At 35.1% G+C, this 25,829-nt stretch overlaps 1 protein-coding gene across 2 annotated transcripts in view; it reads left to right on the top strand.

Moving 5' to 3' along the window:
• Positions 1-25,338, top strand: part of GABRA2 (gamma-aminobutyric acid type A receptor subunit alpha2) — a 124,906-nt gene extending 99,568 nt beyond the window's left edge. The window contains exons 9-11 of one of the 2 annotated variants that reach the window (XM_066385105.1): positions 13,795-13,997; positions 20,077-20,256; positions 24,631-25,338. In XM_066385105.1, the coding sequence (XP_066241202.1) occupies positions 13,795-13,997; positions 20,077-20,256; positions 24,631-24,927 (680 nt within the window). In that variant the 3' untranslated portion in view covers positions 24,928-25,338. The remainder of the gene's footprint in view (positions 1-13,794; positions 13,998-20,076; positions 20,257-24,630) is intronic. The other variant, XM_066385106.1, reaches the window with a different exon arrangement.
• Positions 25,339-25,829: the final 491 nt, after the last annotated feature.

The raw sequence follows: 25,829 nt of genomic DNA, 5'->3' as shown, positions 1-25,829 counted from the left end.
TCCAATGAAGAACTGAAAAAAAAAAGCAAAAGTAATGAAAGAGAATGTCATACTCATAAAAACTGAGTAAAATAGTGATTGCCAGGGGCTCTGAGTATGGGGAAAATAGGGAGAGGCTGAGAAAATGGTACAAAATTCAATTATAAAATGAGTGATGTCTCAGGATCTAATGTGTAACATGGGACTATATTTGATAATAGTATTGTATAGTTGAAATTTGCTAAGAGAATAGAACTCAAGTGTTTCCATGAAGAACAGGAAAATGGTAGGTATGTGAGATGATGGGTGTGTTAATTAACTCTATGTGGCAATCCTTTCACGATGTGTATGAATTCATCACTTTAGACACATTAAATATATTACAACTTTATTTGTGAATTATGCCTCAACAAAGCTGCACTAATTGAGATACAGAGAGAGAAAGAAAGAACCAGAAAGTAACCTGGGGACAGTGTTAGCCAATCCGGACTGGAAAGTTGGGGCAGCCTTAGAAGGAGACCTAGATGGTTGTAACCAGAAAGGAGCGAGAAGGTGGCCGCGGGAGCAGAATGCCTGGCTGGTACCAGGATATGAAACTGATAAGCAGAAAGCCTGGACAGGACGGAAACAGTCTGCAAAACTCATTCCAAATCCCTGTCTTCCAGGAGGCACAGGCTGTGGAGTGCTAACAGGCTGCACACCTGGCATCTCGAATTGACTCTGGCACAAGGCAGCACATGCTAATCAGCAAGCTGCCAGCCCACCAGCCCCCCCCCCCCACTGTCAGAGACTCATCCTCGTCAGCCACTGCCAATTAGGAAAGTGACTGAAGCAAAATGCATTAATAAGCCATGGCAAGGAAAATGAGAAAGCCTTGTGAATTCTAGTCTAGAGATAAGTTTAAAAGTCATTTCAGGGATATAGGTAGCCTGCTTAAGCTTAATTGATAAGAATGAATTATTAAGGATAGGAAGAAAATTAAAAGTTTAGCCATTGTTTTTTTATTTTTATATATTTTTTAGAATGTGCAAATAGCACTTCAATACAGTTATGACCATTCAAGTCATGGGGGCAGTTTATCCAATCTCATTTCCTACACTGAAATCCATGTAGTCATAGTGCTGAGGAAGAAATAGCATTTGTGGAGCACTTTCTATGCATCACATACTGTGTAAGCATTTCAAATTTACTCACTGTTAGGTGCTTTGAAAAAACTCCAGTTAGTACAGTATACACCCCTGCTTTTCCAACTAGAACATTAAAACCCAGAAGTGTTAAGAGGCAAGTGCATTATTATAGAGAGGTCAGAAACAAAGAAAGAATTTGACCTTACAGCTCTCCAAGTCTAATGATTTCACTTTTTTTTTCTTTATTTCTTTCTTTTTTTTTTTTTTTTACAGATGCAGAGAGAGAGTCAGAGAGACGGATAGACAGGGACAGACAGACAGGAATGCAGAGATGAGAAGCATCAATCATTAGTCTTTCGTTGCACATTGCAACACTTTAGTTGTTCATTGATTGCTTTCTCATATGTGCCTTGACTGTGGGCCTTCAGCAGACCGAGTAACCCCTTGCTTGAGCTAGCAACCTTGGGCTCAAGCTAGTGAGCTTTTGCTCAAATCAGATGAGCCCGCGCTCAAGCTGGCGACCTCCGGGTCTCGAACCCGGGTCTACCGCATCCCAGTCCGACGCTCCATCCACTGCACCACCGCCTGGTCATGCTGATTCAACTTTTTAAACTACACCATTATGCCATCAACTACTTTTTTTTTTCTTTTTTTTCTCTCCCTTTTAGAGCCGGAAGTCAGAAATATCTTGGGTGACTTTCCTACAAGTGTAATTTCTATTTGAGAGTCAGAACTTGGGGTGAATGTTCAAATTTAAACTTTAGTTAACTGTTAATATCAGTGGTTGTGTATTGAAGTATTTCAGATTCCTTGCTCTAGTCCTTGTCCAAAAGTTGATACCATCAGATTATGGTATAGCAACTAATACAATAAGTGGCTTTTTAAAGTTCAATGCTGTTCAAGTGTCATATTCAGCATTTTTCAGTTGAGTTATCCTAGTTAATCCATGTCTTTACAAGTATAACTACTTATAATTAGATGACCTTTGTCATTAAAGACTTCAGTTTAATCTGAGATGAAGAACTTATTAGCATTTTGGTATAATATACTTTGTCCTGAAACTCATCTGTGAAATCTTAATTACCTTATAGAATATAAAAAGGTGATTTCAGGTGTTTCAAGAAGGGTTTTTTGTTGTTGTTTTGTTGTTGCTGTGTTTTAATTTTTTGTAAATACAATTTTTATTTATTATGCTTTAAGTGGAAAATAATGACTTTTCAACTTTAATTACATTACTATTAATACATGTTTAGGTCATTAAATATTTAGTTTCACTCCAGCAAAGTGCTGTGTGCATACATAGTCACAGATTTTTTTAACTTTCAAAAAAGAATAAAAGCTACTATTTATTTTCAAATATGTACTACTCTTCAAGGAAATGTTCTTCACTTGGGTGACATTTTGTGAAAAAAAAATCTTTAATAAAGCATTTTTCATCACAAATAACATAATATCTTCCCAGTTCAATCACCTCAGGGAGCTATAAGAAACCACCAAAACTATTAACAGCTGAATAGTCACCTCCATTTTATGACATTGCAATTATAAGGTGGAAATACAAAGGAATTGAAAACAATGAGGCACTTACACAGCATATGTTTTCTTTTGTCTCCTGTTGTTGTTGTTGTTTTTTATTATCTTAATGTCATCATACTGACCTATATTATTTTCTTTTAAACTCATGAAATCAGAATATTATTGTTTTAGTTCCAGCTGCTAACATAGGGTACCATAGACTGTATTTTAGATAGCAGAATTTTATTTCTTACAGTTCTGGAAGTTAGAAGTCCAAAATCAGGGTGCCAGCCTGGTGGGGTTCTGGTGAGAGCCTTCTTTTGGATTGTAGACTGCTGACTTCTTCACATTGAGGAAAGCCTGTGAGCTAGCTGTCTTACTTCTCTTTATAAGGGCGCTAATCCCATCCAAGAAGGCTTCATCCTCATGACCAAGTCAACTTTCAAAGGCCTCACTCCCAAATACCAGCACATTGGGGATGAGATTGTAACATATGAATTTTAGGGAAGCACTGACATGTAATCCATAACAATTACTGTAACATTTAGCAGTTATGTTAGGTTGAATCTTTTTGGAAAATGGAGCATTGGGGCAGGGGTCCCATAGCAGGCTGCATCCTGGCAGTCTGCATTTACCTATTTTTAGATCTAACCTCATTTGAGAACTTCCACCTCATTCCTGATGTCACCTGAGATTATATGTGAATCATACTAGATTTCTTGGAAGTCACTTCTCAAAAGTAATAAACTATGACTGATGGATATTTTTAACAAAAGATTGGTCTTAAGTCATAATGACACTGATGGGTCAATTTGACATCATCAAGCTATCAAATTATGCCTACTTCAAGGAGTTGATCATATCCTGTTAGAAATCTAGAAACACAGTAGTTCAGACTAGGTGGAATGAAATGAAACTATTGAGTTTAATAAGACCAGAAATGTATGTATCCAATCTAAAAATGTTTCAGGCTTTCCTGGTACAATGGAAGAACAGAAGGGGGTCTGCTTCAAAGCTTTTCTTTCTCTTTCCATGTAAGGCAATTAAAGTATTTCACATGGTGGGAAATGAATAACTAAAATAAAATAACCCAAGTCTTTCTAGGTAGCCATTTAAGAAATTCAATCCCAAATGTCCTTTGATTTTTCTTAAACCACCACTAGATGGGAGTCTTGCATCCTCAGCTTGGGTTCTTATATTCTTTATCCTTACTTTGGGGACCCAATGTACTCAAATAGCAGAAGAGCCACGGTGATCTTTATTTGACAGGCTCCAAATAGATTATTTGCATGTAGTATTTAATGTTCAAGCCTATAAGGTATATATCATAACTCCCATTTTAGAGATGAAGTCATTGAGTCTCACACAGAGAAAAGGAAAAACTTGACATTTATTGAACAATTCCATATATTTGAAATATATGCCTGTGCTTTATCCTCCCAACAACCTGAAGAAATAGCACTTCCATTTTGTGGGTGAAGAGCTTGGCAAGGCCAGAGGGCTATTGTGTCATAAGCAGAATCCAAGGTTCTGCTTCTGACATGGTTTTAGTGTATGTACGTTTGTCCCTATGCCCAGCCACTTCTCAGGGAATTTCAACCTTTAAAGCCTGATGCAAATTTAAAATTACAAAGATTTTTAGGGGCCACATCAGTAAAATGTAAGGGTTAAACTCGTGACATTAAAAAAAAAAAACCTAATATATACATAGTGTTCACAATGAAAGAAAATACTGTTTGTAGACTAGGCAGTATAATTTATAGAAGAGTGTGGACTTTAGAGGCACACTGGGTTTGTATTCTACCTCTATTGTTGAAAAACTGTATAATCTTCAGAAAGGTATTTAAAATCACTTAGCTTGTTTCCTCATCTGTAAATGAGAATGTTGATAATGCATAACTCACAAGGCTGTTACATGGAATAAACAATTTACTGCATGAAGAGTTCTCTTAATAGAACATGGTATATAGTAGGTGCTCCTTAGTGGTACTTTCTATGATCATATCTGGAGAAATATAAGAATAGATTTATGTACAAAAGGCATTAATTTATGCTATCTTACATCATGTTTACAGTGTAATGTTGTGATGAAAACTGCTTCATTCTAAAACTTACTAGATTCATAACTTGTACACTCCTTCTTATCGAATCTGTAAATATGGTCCATCAGTGTTACTTTTCTGTTTCTTAAATTAATCCTTTCATTTGGTGAACCAACAGGTAATGAGGATTTGCTGTTGCCAGAGTCTGAGTTCAGCAGCAGCATTTTAAAAAGGCTTGATGAGCCATGTGACCACAAGCTGCTCAGTGTGGTCTGAGACAGACATGTAAATAAATAAGTGAAGTAAAGGATCATAGGTGCCAGGAGAGAAACAGCCCCAAAATAAGCTAAGGGCTAAAGAAGGAAGTAATTATATCTGAGGACTTTAGAGAAGCCCGAAGGGAAGAAACATGAAGTCATGCCTAGCAAATTAGTGTAATGGAAAAGGCCATGTTCTAAGTAGGGGACACATAATTATCAGAAGCAACATGGAGCATATGGAGGACAATAGATTTCTGACTGGTGTATCTCAGGTATGACATTCTTTTTTTTTTTTTTACAGGAACAGAAATAAAGTCAGAGAGAGGGATAGACAGATAGGAATGGAGAAAGATGAGAAGCATCAATCACCAGTTTTTCGTTGTGACACCTTAGTTGTTCATTGATTGCTTTCTCATATGTGCTTTGACCATGGGCTTTCAGCAGACCAAGTAAGCCCTTGCTGGAGCCAGCGACCTTGGGTCCAAGCTGGTGAGCTTTTTGCTCAAACCAGATGAGTTCGTGCTCAAGCTGGCAACCTCCGAGTCTCGAACCTGGGTTCTCCTCATCCCAGTCCGACGCTCTATCCACTGCACCACCGCCTGGTCAGGCAGTCATTTGTATATCAGGAAGGCTAAATATCAGACAGAGGCCAGTTCATGTATAGGCTTATATCCCATGCTAAAGCTGTGGAAACTGCTTGAAGGGTATTTTAGCAAGGACGTAAAATGGATGCATTTGAGTTTGGGGAAGACTATTATGCAGAATATTGTGTAAATAGATAGGCATGGTATGTGTGATACAGAGTAACCTGTTAAGCAATAGTGGGCATCATTCAACTAAGAAATAATTAAGGCCTAAAATAAAACAATGGACATTGGTGGAGAGGAAGTTGCAGATTTGAGAGATGGTAGGGAGGGAGAATTCCCAGGCCATAGTGAATCAGAAGTGAGGAGAAATACAGGCACTGTACAGTACTTCTGGATTTCTAATTCCATGATGAAATAAATGTAAGTTTACTCCCTATAATACACAATCATGGAATACATAATAGGTTTTGCTTTAGACTATAGATTCAGTTGTGAATGTGTAAAATTTGGGAATTCTGTGGGACTCATCTCTGGCTATTGTGAAAGGTTTCTCTGGTTTCCCTGTCCCCGGTTTTACTTACCTTTGATCCATTCTACATACTATGGCAAGAGTGATCTTTTAAAAACTCAAATCTAGATATATAGCCTGTTCCTGCATATTACCTTTCCATGGCTCTACATTGCCTGACGTCTCTCCAGCCTAACCCATTGTGAGTCCACCTTTTGCTACTTTAACCTATACCAGATCTAGGAACATGTTGTGCCTTCACTGGACACATTCTAAGACTCTTCAAATCTCTTTTTACGTATCATTTCATCTAGGTAGCCTTCTCTGACTCTAAAATCTTGGATAGGTCGCCTAAGAGCACCCATACTTTCTTCAGCACTTATTATTATGTTTGTGTCACTTGCTTGTCAATTATCTGCATATTTTAGAAGGTTATATTCTCCCTAAGTATCTGAGTCTTGTTTTTTGTATACTCATGTCTGACAAAGTGCCATGCATATGATAGACTGGATATCTTTTTAATGAAATAAAGAATGTCATAGGAGGCACAATAAATTTTTTGAGGCCATGTGGAGATATTCAGAACATGGTCAGATATTTAACACTAGAACTCATCATGGGATATATCCCTGAGGATTTTTATCATATGGGAGTAAATGATATTTTCAAGAGAGAGTAGTAAAGTAAGAAGAGTAGAAGACCAGTGTATAACTTTGCAACTTCGTGGAATATAAAAATTCAGGGACTACTGGTGAGGGACAGCTTATAAAGAGAACAAAAGAAGAGTGGTCAAAGAGAATATGCATGGAATAGTGATGGCTCTAGATTCTCTATTTAGATGGACCAAACTGCAGGTCGGGTTCTTTAAGCTGTAATTGCATAGCAAGCACATTGGAATGACTTACAGGATGCCTGTGTATGTATATTTTGTGTTATCTGTTAGGTATTTTTGGAATTTTAGAAGGTAAATGTAATTCACTTCCTTCTTTTCCCAAATTTTTCACCAATACAGTCTGTGCCTGGAGAGTCACAGGCTCCCTTTACCAGAGATGATTAGTTGGCTCCTAATAACGTACAAAATAATAGAGGTTTTGATGCTAGATGTACATCAAATCAAGACTCCATTTTCTGGCCTTAGATCCAAGTTTTCAAAGACACATACTTGTCAGTTTGTGGCTTTCAGCTCAGGAACAGGCCCTTAAATGAATGGACGGTTCTCTCTTTTTCTCCCTTGCCTCAACCCCACCTTTTCCTCAAACCCACTTTATTTTTTTTTCTGCAATGCAGACCAAGTGTTGGTCAGCCCTGCTGAATCCCAAGAACATTTTTAGGCAATACCTTAAAAATAGCAGAGTAATAAGAAAGAGGAAGCCTAGGTGACCAATACCAAGACCTTCTTACCCTGGGTGTCTTAGGTCCTATCTGTTAAATGGAAGAGGGGATAAATACTTCCTTGACTCTTGTCTGCTTTCCTATTGTTTACTCCAGAGAATAGTCTTTAGATGCTTAGCTTAATACCTTTCCTTTGACATATTTTTTCTTTTATTATAACTTCATTATATAGTAATAGTATATGCACATATTATGTACAAACCATACATAATATATATTGTATACACACTAGTTTTTATATATAACTATGTGTATATATTTACAATATATGTAAAATATTGCATATATAACAGAGAAAATAAAATATTTAATTAAAAACTGTGTTGAAATGATCATACATTTCTCTGTCCCAAATACTCCAACGTAAGACATCCATTTTCTTATCCCTTGGATTCTGGAGGAAAAAAAAAGAAAGCTGTCAGACCATTTTTTTGTGGATTTGTGTATTTAACCCCAAACACATGCAAATGTATGCATTCATTTCTATGTCTGTATCCACACAGATAGATATATTTGCTTTATGAATATATATTTTTGCCTTGTTTAGTTCAAAATATATGACAGGCATTATACAAGGCCTTACAGATACAAGATAAACAAGAAAGCTAGGATCCTTACCCTAACAGAGGTTGCAGTCTGTCTGAGGAGATGGGCAGGAATATGCAGGATGCTCTCTGATTACAGGGGAGGAACTCTCAGTCCAGACTTGGAGTATTAACAGATCCTCACAGCTTGAGTCTCCACCATTGATTCCCCAGAGTTTTTGAATATTCCTGTGTGTTTATGTGCGTAGACTTTCACATTCCAACTGATCGAAAATCCATTTCAGTCTACACCCAGGAAAGTCTTTTACATTTTACTAATTTAATGGCTAATGTACGTAGATGTTACATTAGTGTCAAAAACATTACTGGATGATTTTTTTTTTACTTTCAATCTTAAGAAATATAATTTTACTTATGCTTGTGAAAGCATTAATAAATATGACCCATATGGATAGGTCATGTTTTTGCCAAAAATTTAACCAAGATGGTGAGAAAAAAATATTAGGGAAGCTGAATGAATGAATCAACTATGTATTAATTAAAACCTTGGTTACTTCAAATTTTCCTGTTCAAGTAATTTTAAAATGATGTACATACAACAATGTTATCACAATACTCTGACACCATATTATAATTCACTTTGATTCATCTTTATTTGTTTCCAAATTCCCCCTTTTAAAATTCAGTTAGAAGGAGCACAGTGAAGTGTGGGAGCATCTGTGTTTCAAATTTAATTATGTTGGCTAAATTCAGAGATTTCAGTCATCTGCTGATATCAGTTCATTCTTTATTTCCAGAAGGTTGCTCGTATTATATTGATTCTTTGTCTTGCTAAATGTTATCTCATTTTTCTAATTATCTGTCAAACGCAATTACCTTTCTGAAGAAGGAAAAAAAATATAGACATCTAACTAATAACATGGGAAGTTACAAAAACTAAGCTTCAGATTTCAGAGCTGACATGTGAAGGGCTTGCACGCTGTCACTCCCATTCTTACAACAAGAAAAAGCTGAACAGACAGAAAGGTAAAGACTTTTATCGCATTTGCAAGAGAATCGAGGTGACAGGCAAACCACCATTCCAAATTGTGAAGAGGCAGGCACATTTGGAGAAACATGGCTAAGATTCTTTTTACTTCAAAGAGATGCTTACTGAAGCATCATACAGATAGAGGCACTTAGATAGTCATTTTGATGAACTGCTGGAGACTGAGAGTTTTTTAGTGTGAAAGTAAGAAACTCCTGAGGCTGCAGTCTTGCCTAGGAACCTCCCATATTCATTGGTGGGACTTGAGGAATTCTACCAGGTTCTCAAGGTAAAGATATGACAAATAAAGGGAGGGGCAAGGAACAAGAATCATTTTAAAATCCACCCAGTGTGTTCTCTCTAACAAAAATGCATAAGGAGGGGAAGGGAGTTAGCTAGAGACTCCTCCCAGCTAATAGAAGGGCAGTCCTCCTACTCCAGCCCCTCTAGTCTTACTCTCTCACCTGTGGTCATATAAAAAAACAAAATATTGTGATCATATCAAGCTTCAAGGGAACAGATTGGTCATGCTGCAGCTAGGAAAGGGAATAAGGAGAGTGGGGGGAAATTGTACCAGTGGGGAACACTTAGGAAGGTGACAGTCTGAGATATAGGCCTCTTAAAAACTGGGATGTAATGAGAAAATCTTAGAACAGTCCCCGTTCTGTATACCCTAATACCAAACCAACAAGAATCTAGTAGAATGCCAGTGGCTTACAACAAAAAGGGCTGAAGATACAGACTGGAGGAAAAGTACATAGGAAAGTCATGACGGGAAACCACAAAAGGAACACAAATGATGCATTATAGAATTGTACACTTGAAACCTATATCATTTTATTATCCAGTGTCACCCCAATAAATTTAGTTTAAAAAAAGAACACAAAGAGAACTTGAATCCCATGGCACTTAAAACTAGAGCAAACATTAAACATACCCCAACTTTTAGCCACATTAATATCAGTCTTACACCTAAGTACTGTTTATTGCCATTCTTATTACCCAAATCAACATGGTCAGCATATAACAAAAAAGTATCAGTATCAGTTAAGTTTCAATAAAACTGGAAGAAAAAAAATAAATGTCATGCCAAAGGAAAAATAAAAAACAAAAACACAGTCTATGGTTAAAAGCATGCAACAAAACCAGACTCTGATATGACACAGATGTTGGAATTATTAGACAAGGAATTTTAAATAACTGATTAATATGTTGATGTCTCTAATGTCAAAACTATCTTTTACTAATGCAAAAAGAGATTAGGAATGTAAGTAGATATATGGAAACTCTAAGAATTAAAATAAATGATAAAAAACCGAATTGTGGAGAATGCCTCTGATGGGCTCATCAATAAACTTAACATGTATGAATAATGAATCACTGAGCCTATATATAATTCATTAGAAACCTTCCAAATGGAAATTATTAGAAACCTTCCAAATTGAAATTCAACCAGAGAAGAAAGAAAAAATAACAACAAAACAGAAGAAGACACCCAAAAACCATACTACAGTTTCAATAGGTATAACATATTCATAATTGGAATATCAGAAGAAGAAGGAAGTGAGAAGAGAGCAGAAGAAGTATTTGAGTTAATAATGGCTGAGAGCATTCCAAACCGTAGGTGCAGAGGCAGAAAGCTCAGAAAACACCAACAAAAAACACACCTAGTCATACCATATTCAAACTGCAGTAAAGCAAAAGCCAAGCGAAAATATTGGAAAAACACGAGAGGAAAAGCTCACCTTTAACAACAGAGGAACTACAGTGAAAGTAATATTTTAAACAAGAAATACAATTATGTCACTACCCTGTTTAAAATGAAATCTATGTGTAATGGCTTCCCATTGTTCTTGAAAACAAACTAGATCACCTCAACAGAATACAACAGACACTGAAGAGTCTGGCTCCTGCCTCCCCCTCTGGTCTCATCTTCCATGAAACCCTTATCTGCTGCCTTCCCACCTTGTAAGCCTCTTTCAGTTCCTCTTAAATGCCACATTTTCTCCTGTCCCTGGGCTTCTGTGCATGTTGTTTTCTAAGTCTGATTATTTCCTCTTGTCTGGTGATCTCTCTAACCTTCCCCCTTATTTCCAAAGGGGAGCCTAACCCAACCTCTTTGTCTACGTAGATGACCTAATTTCAGTTCATCAGCAACACTCCCAGTTGTGATGTCAGTTTACATGGCATTTTTCTTTTATTTTTTTCAAGACTATGCTTTACCTTATTTGGCTTTGCTCACATTCCATTCACAGTTCCAAAGTGCCCAGCACAAAATTGGGACTAAATGCATGTTTTGTAAATAAAAGAATAGAATTACTGCTGTTATCCTACTAGATCTGTGGTTATCATTTATAGGATGAGAGAGTAGTTTCAATAAGTATTTAAATTTATTTGAAAACCCTTTAAAGATCTCTTACCCACTACTAGGTATGCTTTTACAATTTGGTGTAAAGAAGGCAGCCAGGCTCTAACCCATAGAGTTGATTAAGATATACATTTATGAAAACCAACAGAAAATTCAAAATTCACATGATCTGACCCAGGTATGATAGGACCAGGTCATCAGGGCCTGTTGAGTCAACATCCTGCAGAATAAATCACCTGAACTGTGTGTACCGTAGCACTGGTAGGCAATGCACCCCTTGGACACAGTAACCTTAGTCATTTTGTTCATTGTTACGTTCCCAGTCCCTACAAATGTACCTCATATTTAATAGGTACCAAGTAATTTATTAAGAGGAGTGTTGGACAAATGAGTTTGTAAAATTTTTATTTTTTTAGCTTGCTCACTTTTAGTGTTAAAAAATGGCGCTGAACAGCACCAGGTATATATATGACCTCTGAAATTGAAAATTACCTTACTGCTTGGGAAGGGCCATTGTCTTCTTAATGTTTACTGGAGGAGAGGTTTTCATGCCAGAAAGTTCTAAAGAGAGAGAGAAGAAGAAGAGAGATGCCATGTTGGCAGAGTGAGAACAGACAGAATGAAGGTGTGCGGATGAGAACCAGAGCTTGAGGGGCTTTTGAGATCTCCGCTGAGACTGGTGAGGCCTTTGATTCTAGGAGAAGCCGGAGAAGATTCTCCTGGTTGTAGAACTGGATAATGTGTCAGTGGCTTTGGGCTCTCTGAATGAGTGAAAGGGAAGTGTTTTCCCTGTGTGGTGCTCATCGGCCAGTGTAAGACTTGAATAAAGGAATGGCCCACCATTTTTTGGCTCTACTGTTTCCTTACTGTCTGTCCGAATCTAATAGGAACCTGCAAGTGAATAGGCGTGATGGCAGCGGCCCTTGGCCTTACAAGGAGGAATTGGAGTTAGCTAAATAAAAAAAGAGGGACAAGTAATAGGAAAAGATTCTAAGTAGAGGAAACAGTAGGTTGCCCAGACTAGCAGATGAAACATGTCACGCAGCTTCAGTTTAGAATATGAAAATGGCTTCATTTAGATTGTAGGGGCTTTTCACTGAGAAAAGGACTTCAGAAGAGCACTGAGGAAAGCGATATGAGGTTTGGACTTACTAAAATCCATGAAAAATTCAGGTAAGCAAATAGAAAACAATTGTAATCCCTCATAGAATTGTCCACATAATTAAACTTTCAAAAATTTTCTCCTAGATCATAATAAATAGTTTCTAAAACCTCACAAATTATAAACCAGTGAAGTTTGAGTTCATTAAGCTTTATAACAAAGATATGTTATCCAAGTTCTAATTTCTGTCTCTAACACATAGAAGTTTCACCATTTTTGTTATTCAGATGTAGTACAATTTTAAGTTAAAACGGCACCATTAAAAATAAAATTGCAACTTTTCATAGTACAACTGTACTCTATTTGTAAATGTCATCTTATCATCATCATCATCATCATCATCATAATTATTATTACTATTATTAGGAAGAGAGGTGTCCTTTCTTTGTTATGCCTGTTGTTTCTGCCATTTCTAATAGTAACCAGCAGGTGGTATCAAACAATTTTACATTTCTGTCTGTTGCAGTTTTTGTGCCTGTCTGAGACTTCGCCTTCCTAACTTTCATCCCACACCCCATCACAAATACTCACAAATGAGCAATTCATGAGGATAAAAGACGAAAGGAAAATTTTATTTTATTTTTTGCTTTAATTCTGTTTTGACTTTGCTTTCAGGGTAGTATTTTTTTTTTAATACATGCACTGGGGTTTCTTTTAAAAATAGAGACAGTGATTTATTCACAGTAAGTCATTGTTGCTTTGACAACACTGTGGGAAAACAATATTTGTAGTTCCACTTTACAAATGAGAAAGCAAGTACAAAGAGCCTTGGAAATTTTTCCAAGGTCAGGAAATTAGAACTCAGGCATCTGGCTTTAATGTTCACAGCATCAGTTACATTTTACAAGGTTTTGGTTTTAGTTACTTGTTTTATTTTCCATAAATTTGAAACTGACATGGTTCAAATAAATGATGAACAAATTAACATGAGACTTTATGTGGGATTAAAAAAATATGAAAATGGGCAATAAGTCAATTTAAAGTGCTGACGTTTCCTCAAAAGAAATTCTGCTTCATTCTCACCAGTTTTTTTTTACCCTCAGTTGTACTGAGGAAGATCATAAAGGACCCATATAAACAAAAACGAAAACTGAAAGCATTTCAGTATCATCTCTTCTAGTAGTTTTCTTGTTATTGTTGTTCGTTTTTGTTTATTTTTATTTTTAGTAGAAAAATGCGGCCTTGATAGTCACTTAAAAAACAAAACATAACAAAAAATTACTTCCAATGCAGTTATGTTAGGATCTGTTGAAGTTTTTCATTCCTATTTTTTCTTCTGCAGGTGTAACAACCGTTTTAACAATGACAACTCTAAGCATCAGCGCTCGGAATTCTCTCCCTAAAGTGGCTTATGCAACTGCCATGGACTGGTTTATTGCTGTTTGTTATGCATTTGTGTTCTCTGCCCTAATTGAATTTGCAACTGTTAATTACTTCACCAAAAGAGGATGGGCTTGGGATGGGAAGAGTGTAGTAAATGACAAGGTAAGTGAGAACTTCCTTCTCTCCATGATAAAGAGAATCTCTTGGCAGATTTAGCTGATATTCATATATATGTGAATCATACAGATTTCTTTTACAGCGTGCTCTTGCCTGAAATCCTTTAGCAGTATATCTGGGTGAGTTCTGACTCTTTGTCAGGAACTGTGCTAAATTTCTTCTTCTTTTTTTTTTTTTACATATGCTCTGCCATATAATCTTATATCAACTTTATAAATAAAGTCTCTTTTTAATTATCTTTTTTTTTCCCCTAAGGAAGACACTGAGGCTTAGTGAAGTTACCTTGCCAGAGCTCATGCAAATAGTGAATAAGTATGCTTGAACCTAAATCTGTGTGATCATTAAGTTCACTGTCTTAAACACCACACTGATTCATAACAAAGAAATTGGAAAGAAAAGTGGCCGTTACATTTAACTGCTACAAAATTTCAGGTCTTATCAGTGGGCTGAGTTACTACTCTTTCCCTACCCCCATCTCTGTGGCTTGGATGTAAAAGTCTATGCAACAGTGTTATCTCTCCCATGTTGTATGAAATAAGTGAGGGAGTGTTGGAGAATCTTAATTTGCTTATGTAGTTACTAAGAGAAAAGTTATTTATTTTTAAGATTAACTTTTTGGGGGATTGTTCATGTCCATTTTTAGGTTTCCGGTAGAGAAGCTAGTGGGCATTTTGTGCATTGATATACCAGCTGTTTTCTTTTTTGTTCTACAAATTATTAATCGTCTGCTTTAAGAGGAGACTTTGATATACTGTAATGAGATATAAAGTTTTCTTAATAAGAGTAAAAAGTTCTATTTAGAGGTTTCTTTTAGCAATATGTATATACACTTAAGTATATAAATATTCTATTACATTTGGAATAACATACATGCTGATTTCATTTCTTTTTTGGTTATTTTAATATAAATATTATTTTTCATTTTTATGACCACATTTCAGTTTAAGCATATAAACATGTTATAGTTTAAAAGTCCTGCTTTTTTCCCCTTATTTTTGTAAACTTTTAAAGTTTTAATGAGTTCTGGTTTATTTTTTTATATGTAAGCTATGTTTTGCATAGTGAGTAAATATTAAAGGAAATTTGATTAATTTTCTATGTTTAACCTCCAGGTTATTTCAGCATTTTCATTACATTTTATTGCTGATTTATGTTTTCATTCCCGATGTAGTATACTGTTTTTTTTAATTTTTATCTATCAAATTACTTCTTTTTGGTTATATTATTTACACATACACTTTCATACTAACATATTTTTGAAGACAAAATGCTAGTTAGTTCTTCATGACTATTTCACAAATGATAAATGGTGGTTTATGATATAAATGCCCCTATTAGAAATTTATTGATATAGGTTATGAGGGTGCCAAATCACATTGTGATTTGTCATATCTAATAATATGCCATGAACTTGGAAAATAAAAGTACCTATAAATGCAATACCCCCACATTCTTGATCATGCATTTTAGAAGCAATACCGACTACTAATAAATACTGGATTTAAGTCTACCCATATATCAAATCACACACAGTGAAGACAAATCTAGGTCGAAACCATTGCTGTTACAACCTGATATGCAGAAAACAACTAATAAACTTTATATTATTTCAGTCCCCACTCATTCAAATCTAATGGTTAAGTTAAAGGGAGCATTACATCAAGCACATTGCTTGTTTTTATTTACTCATTCATAGCAAGAGTGCCAAGCACAGTACTAAGTAATTCAAAATTTTTTGTTGAATGAAAAAAAACCCAAGTTTCTGGTGTTGAATATAGCAATGGAATATCAATGAGAAGACTGCTTTTTCTTCATAGTAAAGTTTTAAAACTGTAAATGGCAAATTTATCAATGAGTAGTCAATCCAATTTCATGATTCAAATGAATTTTGAGTGGTGTTTTCTAATCCTACCTTGGAAATAACCAGGTTCTTAAGAGCTGGAGGGAAATCAAGGAGACTACCCTAAACTAGCCCTTCTGCATATATATATATATATATATATATATATATATATATATATATGCCAATTATAATAGGCATTACTATAAAGAAAATTATTACGAATGTGTGAGCGGTAACGATTACATTGTAGATCTGATCATCTGCATATATATATAAATATATTACATAAATAATTTATATATATGTATAAAGAATTATGTATATTTTAAATGCAATCTATCTCTGCTTTAGTTTCCTTAGATTTAATTTTTAAGTAGAAAATAAAAATTTTCTGGAAATAGAGTTTTAATCCACAGGCCACATTGATTTTTTTTTTTTTTTTTTTTTTTAGTCAGACTGGTAGAAGTCCTCTGCTTTAGTGAACATGAGTAAATGTAGTTAAAGTATCTGTCAATCCAAAGAGTATATGAAAACTTCTTGAAAATTTCTTGGCCATGGGCAGTTGGCTCAGTGGTAGAGCATTGACCTGGTATGTGGAAGTCCCAGGTTGGATCCCCAGTCAGGGCACACAAGAGAAGGGACCATCTGCTTCTCCACCCCCTCTCCTTCTCCCTTCTCTCTCTCTCTCACTCTCTCTCTTTTCCCCTCCTGCAGCCATGGCTCAAATGGTTTGACTAAGTTGGCCCTGGGTGCTGAGGATGGCTCCTGAGCCTTGCCTTGGGCACTAAAATAGCTTGGTTGCTGAGCAACAGAGTGAAGGGCCCCAGATGGGCAGAACATTGCCTGGTAGAGGGCTTGCCTGGTGGATCCTGGTTGGAGCGCATGTGGGAGTCTGTCTCTGCTTCCCTGCCTCTCAATTTAAAAAAGAAAAAGAAAATTTGTTAACTGTCAAGTATTACTTTGCCTCATGAAAATAATCACTGAGACATACATATCAATGTTCTATGTGTAGAAAAGATGTATTTAACATATAGTTTACATGTAAATTGTGCTCTGATGATCTTTAAAGTTAAATAAATCTCAATTCATATATAAGTTACATTTAAATATTCTATTAGAAGGCAAAACATACTTTGTGTTGTGATCTTGGTCAAATTTTTACATTACTTTTAGACTCAGGTATGAAATTAGACATATAAAAACCCTTATTCTAAAAAGGTAGTGATGGATCAAATGATCCAATTCTAAATTTTTAATTTTTCCATATACAAAATTACCTATTTTTGCCCCCCCCCCCCGTGTTCCTCTGGACCCTTCCTGTATGCCCAATATTCTTCTGCTTGCTCAGGACTAATCTTTCCTCTCCGGAACTTGTATCCCTTCTTTCTTGCTCTTTTCTCAACATTGATCTATTAGTTAGGGTTTTCTTTTCTTATTTGTTCAAAGCCATCTTTTCTTTTTCAATTGCCTCCTTCTTTTAGTTTATGAAAATACTTAATATGCTCTATTTAGCACAAAGACAGAAATAACTCTCTAGATGCTATGCCATCTATTCCCCCATCCTCAGATTTTGCCCTCTTTTTCTCCATTTGAGCTTTTTAAAAGCATTGCTTACAGTGCTATGTTCTCACTTTAAATTTACTTTTCAACCCACTGTAATCAGATTGCCTTTCTATTTATTGTCGTGTAACTGAAGAGCACCAATAACCTTCATATTCTCAGATCAGATAATAATATTCTGTTTTTCTCAGTGGACTGCCATTGAACCTATTGAGTAATGTTATACTCCAAAACACCCAGTTCCAAGTTAGGAATGTTTTCTCTTCTTTTCCTCTTTAAAACAAGTCTCAGAATATCAACTTCCTTCCTTCAAAATATGGCAGCTGCCACTATTCATTCTATTCTTTGATATTCTCTTTCTGAGTTCAGAGGGATTCTTTGATATTCTCTTTCTGAGTTCAGAGGGGACCCGGACTTTTGAACATCTGTTTTTGTTATTCCCAAAGACAGTCATTTGGTTTTATTTTTATTTAGTTTTTACTATTACCTATGTGGTCTTACTCTAAGGGTTTTACTGGCAACATTTCAGAAATGTGTGCTGCACCAAGCACATTGTCCAGCCAGTTATGGTTTCCAAATAGATAATTCTTACTCATCTTCATCACAAAGGCTAGTCCTTAAGCAGTTTCTGAATTCTTATTTCTCCTCCAAATGTCTAGTATTCTCTTATTTTTACCTCAGAGCCTTTATCCTAATTTGTAGCATAATCATGTCTTAACATGATTATTGATTGTGATAACAATGACTATGTTTTTTTATTTTTTTATTTTAATAAATTGCATCCTGGGACCTTTGCACAAGACTTGATTATATTGTATTAGTTGCTCATTAAATGTGGTGTGGTTTCATAAAGTGGAACACATCAAATTTACAACCTATGCCTTCAACTTACTTTTCATAGGTATTATCCACAAGTATAGCCCATACCTTTCTTTTAACTTTAAGGATCGTATAACCAACCTGTTCTCTAGGCATTTACACTTGAATGTCATCACAATCATCACAATATTTACATATATTTTATTAAATAAAAGAATCAATAAACAAACAAAAATAAGCCTTCTAATTTGATTTTTTACCCTTTCCATGCCTGTTTTCATCTGTACCTCAGTCCATCAAAAAACCACATACCAACAACTTCAAAGTATATCTTCACATCTATCTAACCCATCATTAAGCAGTGTCTATTCTCCAACCTACATATCATAGACTATGCCCTTGTCATCTCTCATTTTTTTGAGTCTCTTTATTCCTTATTTTCTGTAATCATGTCTTACTAAAATCTATACTCTAAATTAGTTCCAGAGTTATCTTTCTAAAACAGAAATCTGATTGTTTAATTTTTCATCTCTTTAATGAATTATTGAAGGCAATACTTCAAGCAGCTCAATTAATGTGGTCTAAGCATATAATTTTCTCATCTATTTATTTACATGATGACTAATGAGAAAAACAATTTTTGTTCTTTATTATGCATTTACTACTATGTGCCTTGGAATATCTCTATTTTTGGAAATGAGGAAATACAGGATTGATTGAATAAAGTTACTTGCTCAGGATCACACATCTAAGAAATAATAAATTCCAAATTTAACATAGCTCTAAAGGCCATGCTCCTATTCTTCCTTCAGCCGTTACACCTCCCCCCCCACCAGAGAGCCATGCTTCTGCACATCTCCAGGACATCAGATGTGCTGCTCCCTTTTGCTAAACTGCCTTTTCTTTCCTTCCTTAACTGATGAACTCCTACTTATTCCACAAGATCCATCTCATTTTCCTTAAATCTAGAAACATTCCAATAAATCTATGTGCTGTAATGTTTCTACAGGACTGAGTACAAATTCTTTCATGTCATCTCATTAAATTATACATTTATGGTAAATAAATCTGTTTCTAAGTGCAGGTTATGTGCTCTAAAAGGATAATAGTTTTTATTGATCATTTTCTCTGCCATTCCTTAGCATACCATTTGGCGCATGATTTATTTGAATTAAATTTTTTAAATTACTAACTTTAATCTTTTGAGATGGTTTTCATTCCTAAACCTTAGTCCGTGGTTCTCTACTGCCAAAGCAAAGCATATTTCTGGAAATACACTAGATATTAAATTATTAAACATAGTATCCAAGCGAACATGAAGTGTGCCACTATTTTGTGATTTACTCTATGCAAGTCATAGAAAATATCATTTTTCAAGTGTTTTTATTGATTTCTTTGCATTTTAAACATCCTGCCTTGTTCCAAAAGTATATCAGGCAGTTTACCAAAAGAATGTATGTACTTAAATTATAAAATAACACATAAATAGAAATAGTAAATCAGAATGAAGGAAAATAGAGTGCAAATTTATCTAGCACTCTATTGGGCCAGAGCATTAACTGTAGTTCACAGCTAAAGAAGCTAAATTCGAAATTCCAAGCTTCTTGGCTACCACAGTAAATCATGTTGGTATTGGGGGGTAGAGTAGTTATTTTTCTTTCATCAAAACATAGAAGCATAAGTTTCTCAGGAAAACAGAAAAGATTTTCTACTCTGAATTCTCTTTTCAAAATGATATCATATGAGTTGTGTATTAGGGATAGCTTGGTACTGTTGCAAGTAGTAATGTCAACATTTTCCCATTAAACTCAGTAATGAATTTCATATTGATGTTTCTTGTAGTCCCCTACAATAAAAGCTGAAGGCATTACATTAACATACAACTCAGTGAAGGCAATTCTTCAAGGAGCTAAGCTAATATGGTCCAAGTGTATAGCTTTCTCATGGCCCAATTTAATCCAAGGAAAGACTTTAGAGTACTTAGAGAAGTGGATGGACTGTATAACCTTCAAACAATCTTCTGTAAGTATCACTTTTCTCAGTCAGGGTGATTAGCATGTAGTTAATACCATGATCTGATCAGGGAACATGTTGTTGTTTTACGAGTAATGGGCTATCTAGTAGCCACAATGACTGTAAAAAAGCAACATGATAGCCTGACCAGGTGGTGGCGCAGTGGATGAAGCATCAGATTGGGATGTGGAGGACCAGGGTTTGAGACCCCGAGGTTGCCAGCTTGAGTGCAGGTTCATCTGGTTTGAGCAAACCTCACCATCTTGGACCCAAGGTCGCTGGCTTGAGCAAGGGGGTACTCGGTCTGCTGAAGGCCCACGGTCAAGGCACATATGAGAAAGCAATCAATGAACAACTAAGGTGTCGCAATGAAAAACTGATGATTGATGCTTCTCATCTCTCTTCGTTCTTGTCTGTCTGTCCCTATCTATCCCTCTCTCTGTCTTTGTAAAAAAAAAAAAAAAAAAAAAGCAACATGATATGTAATAAGAGCATAGATTTACCACTTTGGAGAGCAGGTGTTTTCCTCAAAGTCTGTTGTATTTAGTGTTATATTTACTAAAGCTCCATTTCCTTGTTCTAAGGGACAAATCTGAGATTTTTTCTAAGTCTAAAACCATGTTATTGTTATCTTTATTAAATGCCAGGTCACTTCACTAATGTGTGCCCATATTTTAACAAGAGCAATTACTCAAGTTATTAATACATTATTTTAACTACTACTTTAAGGAAACCAAGATTGATTTGCTGCCATTTAGATTTTTGTAATCAGAAAATTTCCAGACTTTAAATTTAAAATATATATTCAGAATTCTAATAAAGCAATAAGCTCAGAGCAGTCTGAATTCTATAAACATCATTTTAAAAATACAATTTAATTAATGTGGTTTATTTCTTCTTTATTCCACTTCAATAGCTGTATCAACAAATTCTATAGCAGCATAATTTACATTTCCCCCAGGTAGTATATAAAGTTATATCATTGCTGATTTTGTTGCTAAGCCATATTTTTTTCCTTTCCCACTTACATCAGCTGCAATCACCAGTAAAATAACTTCCACAAACATTATGTTATAGTTGAGCTTACTTTATGACTTCCTAAGTCTCCTACATCAGTGGAGGGTGAAATTGACAACTTTCAGGAAAATTACATAAAAGAATTATAGAATAAACTTTTGAAATATGTTTTTATTAATCTAATAAAATATATTCTATTTATATATATAATATGTATATTATCAGAGTTATTAGTCTAGTACTTGCCATTCATTTACCATTAAGCAAACATGTTTAGAACCTTCCAAGAGCTCTTCATTGCATAGTCTATGCTTTCAAGGAGCTTAAAATCAAATGAAAAGAAAAAAGTGTGAAAAATAGATATATGTCCCATCATATGGTGCTATGGAAGCATGTTCATGAGGGACTTACTAATGGAAGAAGTGATGTCTCCACAGATGTGATTGTGTTAGTGTAAAATGTATCTGACTGAGGGGGCCAGTGTGGGTTGATTACCAGTTCCTGGCTTCATTGCGTTTCTAGTCACAGATTAATGTATACAGGTAGGTATACAGATTTAGACTGGTGATAAAAGTAACCTCAGTTCATTTCTGGATATGTTTTTAAAACTATAGGATATGTAGGTATAGTCTAGTGAGGCATAGTGGGTAAAAATTCTGCTGTTTTGATTTGTTAGTGCCTTTGCCCTAGAGTTTGTTACATAGTTTTGATATTGCCTGTGCATTTATTTATAATTGAAAGGTATTCAAGTGGGGGAGGGGAAGGGTGATGATATAGTTAGTATAGCATTTCTATCTGTAGCTCCCTTTGCAATAAACAACAAGTTAGCACTTTATGTTTCTTTGTCTAACATCTAAACCACACACCATAATTCCTTACCCGACTTAAATATCCCTTTTTCACAAAAGCTTCCTTGAACTACTTTGTACAGTGTTTATGTCTTCTTTCTAAAATATAAAATACATTTTCTATACATCTTATATGCCAGTAATCATTGTCTGGCTTGAAACCAAATTATTACTTTCACTACTCTCCTAAAAAACTATGGTTTTTACTGTGATTCAAGTATGTATATTGTTCACATGATTCTCACAACAGTTCGATATGGCTTTGGTATAATTATCTCCCTTTTTATCAAACTGGAAGTTGAAGTAGGGAAATGTTTAAAAAGATTCTCAAGGCCCAAGTTCTCTATAAGTGCAATTTGTTATCATTTTAAATGATACCTAGGTATAGTTGAAATGATATAAACACCATATGTTACATACTTTATCTGTTAAAGAGTCCTTTTAGAACACTGACCCAGTAACATAAACTTCAATTGTAATATTTCAGGACAGAGTGCTTCCAAGTTTCAAACAGTTTCCTCACAGTGAAAGTCACATACCATGGTGTTTAAAGCAGGGGTTAGAAGTCACACACATCTAAGTATCTGTGCTTTTTTTATCCACTTAATAAATTGCAGACCTGGTCATGTTACAAGACCTCTTTAGCTTCCCTTTCACTTCTTACCCAGTAGTGAGGTGTGTCACAGATGCCACGCTCAGCTTCCCATTCAACCTGACACAACCTAGCATTCAAAAGGTGTTAGCTATCATCTCATCAGTTAAACACTTGTGTAATAAGTGTCACTTTTAAAGGTGACTTTTTCAGTTTTTTATAAAGATACAAATGGTAATCTCTCACCCCATCTGCTTTTATACTCCAGCTGGGTCTGGAAGAATGTCTCATCAGCAAGAGAAAAGGAGAGGGAAAAGCCCAATCCAATGAAAGACAAGATCCAATATCGTTTTCAGACCCTCTTGGCCTTTCAGAGGCCCTTTTGTATTTTATATTACTTGAACACTTTGAGGATTTTTAATTCAAAATAACTGATACTTGAAAGTCTGTTCTAAGCCAGTAGGTCCTTTAACTTTGTTGATTTACACTAGTCACTATTTTTCATAATTCATTGCTGATTCAATTTTGTTTGTGTTTTGATAACTAACAATGCATTTATATTATCATAAAAATACAGATAAATACTGTTTATATTTTCCAGTTTCATTAATTCAGCTACAAATTATGTGCCTACCTCCTGGAAGGCATCCTTCTAAATGCTACGTGTGTAATGTGAACAAGACAGAAATAGCCCTACCCTTCATTGAACTTAGATTCTAATGAGAAAGGAAGATGTGAACAAAATAATCACACAACTAAAGAAGGAACTGACAAATTTTGAAAAATACAGTGGTGGGAATTAAATAAGCTGTTGGGAAAGAACATATATCAGGACAAGGACTATATTAGATAAAAGTGGTTAAGGAAGTCCTTACTGAGGAAATGATGTTTAAACTAAGATCATGTGAAAATCAAGATGAAAGGGAGGCACTCAAGGCTGTCGGAGTAGCATGGCCAAAGGTGCCAAATGGGAAAATATTTTGAAAACGAACTGAAGCTATTTCAGTAGGACTGCTATATAATAAACAAAAGAAAGAAATCATGGTAAGAAGTGTTGGTTTTATTCTAAGTTCCATGACATAGTACTTAAGAGATTTAAGCAGAATGAGTGACATGATTCAACTTATGTCATAAAAAAGTGTATACACATACATACATACACACAGACACACACACACAGTGTGTTTCATGATTGGACAAGGTCAAGCCAAGCTGAGAGAGCACACAGGACTATATTCGTCTAGGCAGAAGATAATAGTGACCCCGACTAGAGTCGCTGAGAACTGAACTGGGACTTATAAGGAGAAACAGGTTGTAGATGAGCTAGCAAAAATAAAAAAAGTTTGCATTTCATTTCTCTTTTTATATTATTAGTGTTTATTTTACCACCATCTATATATATATATATATATATATATATATATATATATGATTATAATTTTTCACCATCTGAATATACAGCCTTGTAGTTTGATTGTGACATGAAGGGGTAAAATATGGTTATCAATTTAAAGAAATTAAATTTCTTTATTTAGAATTTGAGATAATTTATTGTAGATTATTATTCTTGTTAAAATATTTTTACATTTCACTTATTTATTCACTCATTGTTCAACAAATATTTATTGGTATAGTCAAAATTATTGTATCATTTATTAAAGTTCTATTTTTATTGTTTTCCATGTAAAAACACCAAAAAATAAAGTGGTCTCCAGGAAAATGGTACCATTGGTCTTACTCAGAATTCCCTCACCCTCATAGTTTTAGGAGTTAATAAACTCCCTTTACTTATTTCTCTAAATACTTTCTTTTTAATGGATAATGATGTTTATCAAGATACTTTTCTTTAGAATTTGAACTGGAGTTTGGAAAACATTAAGAAGTAGACTCACGCCACATTCTGTTAATTCTTGTATTTTTTAATAGAAAAAAGAGAAAGCCTCTGTCATGATACAGAACAATGCTTATGCAGTGGCTGTTGCCAATTATGCTCCGAATCTTTCAAAAGACCCAGTTCTCTCTACCATCTCTAAGAGCGCAACCACGCCAGAACCCAACAAGAAGCCAGAAAACAAGCCAGCCGAAGCCAAGAAAACCTTCAACAGTGTTAGCAAAATTGACAGAATGTCTAGAATAGTTTTTCCAGTTTTGTTTGGAACATTTAATTTAGTTTACTGGGCTACATATTTAAACAGGGAACCTGTACTAGGGGTCAGTCCTTGAATTAAAACGGAAGTTCACTTTGGAATGTATAACACCATTCAGCTTGGTTGGTTTTGCTATGTACAGTCTGACTAATAACTGCTAATTTGTGAACCAACATGTACAGTATGTATATAGTGATATAGCTTAACAGTACACCTCTAATGGAGACATGCATTTGCTAACTTGTGGAAGTGTAGTCAGAAAGCACTCAATGCCCAAATCAAAATTTACCCTAGAAACTGGTTTAAGGTGGATTTCAAATGACCTGATTTATTTCTTCTTCTAATGCAATTAAAATAGGGATTTTACACCACACTTTATGAACTTTTGATTTAGGTCTTATATAGGAGTGTTTTCTGCTGTTGCCTAACTATAATGTAAGATAACATTACCATTTCAAGGTAAATTATAAATAACAGAACCTCATATTTGCAACATCAGTCCCTTCCTGAGTGCTCAAATCCCTCCTAGCATAATTGGAAGCTTAGCACACATCAGAAAAAAAAAAGAACCTAGAGATTTGGCATCAGCTTTTAATTACTCTAAATAGTATCTATAGCCATGTACATATTACAGCATGACGAGCTCAAATAAATATGAGTAACCCCTGACAGGACATTAATTACGCCTAGAATTTAGTAACTATTGGAATGTCATGGTCATTCCATTTTTAACATCAGTGTTTATTTGAAAGTAATAATTGAAATCCTAAAGATTATTTTAATAATTGGAAACTACCTTAAATTAAAAAATTAAATTAAGTGTGTCTTACTCTTTCTGGGTATGTGTTGTATTGAAATTGATCAGCTAAATTTTCTTGGTGCTGGAGACTGGAAGAAGCATCCAATTAGTAGCAACATTCATATTGGATTAGAAAATTGTGCCAAAAACTCCCACCAATGAGGATTCCTTGGTGTCAC

The sequence above is a fragment of the Saccopteryx leptura genome, chromosome 5 (assembly GCF_036850995.1).
Source record: "Saccopteryx leptura isolate mSacLep1 chromosome 5, mSacLep1_pri_phased_curated, whole genome shotgun sequence".
Lineage (NCBI taxonomy): Eukaryota > Metazoa > Chordata > Mammalia > Chiroptera > Emballonuridae > Saccopteryx > Saccopteryx leptura.
Note: the sequence above shows the minus strand (reverse complement) of the source record. Positions and strands in the feature narration are given on the sequence as shown.